Source organism: Frankliniella occidentalis, unplaced genomic scaffold (genome assembly GCF_000697945.3).
Source record: "Frankliniella occidentalis isolate FOCC.00 unplaced genomic scaffold, Focc_3.1 Scaffold35, whole genome shotgun sequence".
Classification (NCBI taxonomy): domain Eukaryota; kingdom Metazoa; phylum Arthropoda; class Insecta; order Thysanoptera; family Thripidae; genus Frankliniella; species Frankliniella occidentalis.
Window position 1 is genome coordinate 788,722 of NW_026267165.1, and position 3,187 is coordinate 791,908.

Sequence of the window (3,187 nt, forward strand, 5' to 3'; positions counted from 1 at the left end):
CTCTCTTCCTCGCGTGAACACACCCATAATGAGAACACTTCTGAACGCACCCTCGGATTATTTATGGCGTGAATAAAAAAGAAAGATGGCGTCTTCGTGGCGTCCGAAATGTCCCTTGCGAACGCTGACCGCAGCGCCCTGCTGGTCGCGCTCTACCGGCCCGTCCGGACGCGGCCCCCTCTGTGTTGATTTTGTTCCCTCGCTTACTGTAAAATGATTATTAGAAGTTTTAATAGGATTCCGCCCGGGCGATTGGAGAGGTGTTGAGCTGGGGGAGGCTCGTGGTAGGGATTGGTGGAGGTGGGGAAGGGGGGGGGGGGATGAATCATGGCAACGTGCCTGTAAACGGAAGTGTCACGGAGTTGTGCCAGTTTAACGATTTCATTATGGAGCTCTGTTGTTTTAAAATCGACAGGTTAGTCAGGTGAAGAGGACATGTCATGGTTTCAAAGGGAATTTGAATTGGAGGAAATAGCAGCGAGCAGGCTGGAGTCTTTGTTGAACCTCTGATGGTCCACCACAGCCACTAACGCGGCCAACTTGACACTCCATTACACGTCTTTTCGCCTGCGATTTATATGTTGCTGGGCTGCAATATGATGTAGTAGATCCGCGTTTTGGGCGAGAAAAAGAGCGGGGTTGTCTTGAAAGGGGATGAACTCTTTTCTCTGTGTGTGTGTGTGTGTGTGTGTGTGTGTGTGTGTGTGTGTGTGTGTGTGTGAACGCGTGTGAGGGCGACGCGAGGCCACTTGAGAAATGGGCTGGCATATTCTCAGATTGGACGCAAGATAAATGGTTCTGAAGGCGAGAAGATGGCGCCAGTGTATGGAAACAAACAGTGAGCGCGTGGCGGGGTCGGTCGGTGGCGGGGGTCATGACACCACCCCCAATCTTGTGTTCAGCCACCACTGTGTGTGCGTGGCACTGGGGGAGGGGGGCGGTTGGGAGCCATGAGCGCTTCTTTCCTGTATCCCGGGCGTTATTGGGAGGAAGGGTCCGCCGATATGCATGGACCAAACTTCGGGACAAAGCGTGGGTCATATTTCAGGGGCGGGCGCGCCGCGACGAGCAGGGGCCGATGGCGGAAGGGCGGGGCCGGCGCGGGGCGGCTGAGGCGCTCTGCCACTTCACTGCTACTCAATGGCAGCGCGGGCAGGACGCGACGCGCCGCCCGGAAGGAGGTGGCTGTGACGTGCCGTGGGGGCGGGGCCGACCGGCACTTCACTAGAAATTCGAGCGCTCACCGATTTTTGTGATTTTTCGTCGGTTCCAAATTGATTTTTTGTTGAATTTTCTTGGACGGCGTACACTGATTTTTTATTGCAGTTGAATACCCCTCAGGTTGGGCCGGTGGTCGACCTTCTCGCGGCTTGAGGCCCCCCTGCGCCCGCCTTCGCACGACATTAGCGTAACTTCCCGCTATAGACAGACACTCTGTGGACTGTGGGGTGCGATCTATTGCGACGCAAATATAGCTTGTAGATACTCGTGTCGTGAGGTAGTTGGCGATTGCGCGGCTTGGAAGTCATTCATTGTATTGGAAAAATGAAAGCGCCAAGTCGTAATTTTTGCAGGAGGTGCTGAAGAAGTTGAGTTTAATGCGTTTGCAAATGGCACTAATGAGACCCTTAGTTTGTAAAGGTTAGTGCTTTTGGCAGTTTGAGCGCCTTTGTGAAGGCGCTTAATCCCTTACACCTTTTCAGAGGTGCGACTTAACATCTTTTATGCCAGTGTAAAAACAAAAGAAATTAGAATTACCCCTAGAAACCAAGTTGCCCAACCTATAATTTCTACATACAAGGTCATTTTGCGTGAACCGGTGAGCACGATGCCACCATGATGCCGCCACAAAGTACTGAAATCGAAGTGTTTTTTTTTTTGTGTGTTTTTTTATTGACAAGCTGTTTTATTTCTGTCTTTTTCTGTATTGACTGTTTTTGCACCGTTGTTGCAGGTATTTATTCACAAAATAAGTACGTTGCAACGCATGTCTTAGTATTTAGATCACTACAACTCCTGTTTTCTTTTAATCTAATTGCAGGTGTTTAAGTCATGTGTGTGACAAGTGTCATCGCCTTGCTTCTTCTGGCACCGCATCTATCTGTGCAGATGCAAGCCCCAGACTCTTGGTTCAACAATATCGGTGACCGATTATCTAGTATCTGGGGTGACGTAAGCAACGCAACCTCAGAAGCTGGAGAATCTATCCGGAATTGGTCTACGAATGCCTTGAGAGATGTTGAAACCTCTGTACCCGGAGAAGCTGTCAAGGATTGGTCTACAAACGCCTGGCTGGATGTGAGCAATGCAACCGTTGATGCTTCAACAGTTGTTACGAACACTTGGGATGAAATCTATATTGCTCTTGCTTCCATAACCCCGGAATGCTGGGGCTAGATGGGTGGGATCGCTGCCGCCACGTTTCTCAGCATTATCCTTGCAATGCCGTGGTTCCTGTTGGCCCTCGGCTTCGGCGCACTAGGACCAGTTGCAGGCGGCCTAGCCGCTGCCCTTCAGGTAATGTTATCATTTCTGACCACCTTGTGCGTGTTTCTTCTTTCGGTTTCATCCGCTAATGATATAACTGTTTCCTTCCTCTTTCAGCCCTTTTGCGGTTTGTCATATGTTTTCGGCTGTCTCCAGAGCAGCGCTATGACGCTTGCCAATGGTTTCTTGAATTGTGGAATGGGCCAAGCTATTTATGCCTTCGGCTTTTGGATGCTGTCGATTCCCATGGCCTCGCTGGCGGCTGGAGGCACAGCGTACGCAGGCTACGTGTACTTACCACAATGTAATGAAACTGTAAATTTTACCAATGTTACCAACGTCCACTAATTCAAAAGCATATTTGTTATATAGATCTGAAATGCCAATTGTGATCAGCTTTAACCATTTGTCATTTTTTTAAAACTGCATGCTGTTTTAAAATTTTCATTATTTGATCGACTTGCAAGTGATATTAATTATAGACATTAATTTATAAACTGTCATCTGATTAAATAAAACTTTTAACAAATCGCGTGAGTTTGAATCTAGAAATGTATGTCGGAGTGGTCAGATGCCTTCAATCCAGCAGCAGCCATAGTCATTATACAAGTCAGGGTTGTTGTGTCGAATAGGTTGCCTACCTCTGCGGCGCCTCAGAACCCCCTGGCTTCGATGCGTCGCTAGCCGCGAGAGAGAGATA

At 49.0% G+C, this 3,187-nt stretch overlaps 1 protein-coding gene across 4 annotated transcripts in view; it reads left to right on the forward strand.

The window, feature by feature from the left end:
• Positions 1–3,187, forward strand: part of LOC113202376 (zinc finger protein 239-like) — a 58,253-nt gene that overhangs the window by 8,111 nt on the left and 46,955 nt on the right. Inside the window, exons 2-3 of one of the 4 annotated variants that reach the window (XM_026416566.2) lie at positions 2,042–2,517; positions 2,605–3,017. The exons of the other annotated variants lie outside the window; for them this stretch is intronic. Of the exons in view, the coding sequence (XP_026272351.2) occupies positions 2,398–2,517; positions 2,605–2,835 (351 nt within the window). The 5' untranslated portion in view covers positions 2,042–2,397 and the 3' untranslated portion in view covers positions 2,836–3,017. Of the gene's footprint in view, positions 1–2,041; positions 2,518–2,604; positions 3,018–3,187 lie in introns of those variants that run through there. 4 annotated transcript variants of the gene reach the window in all.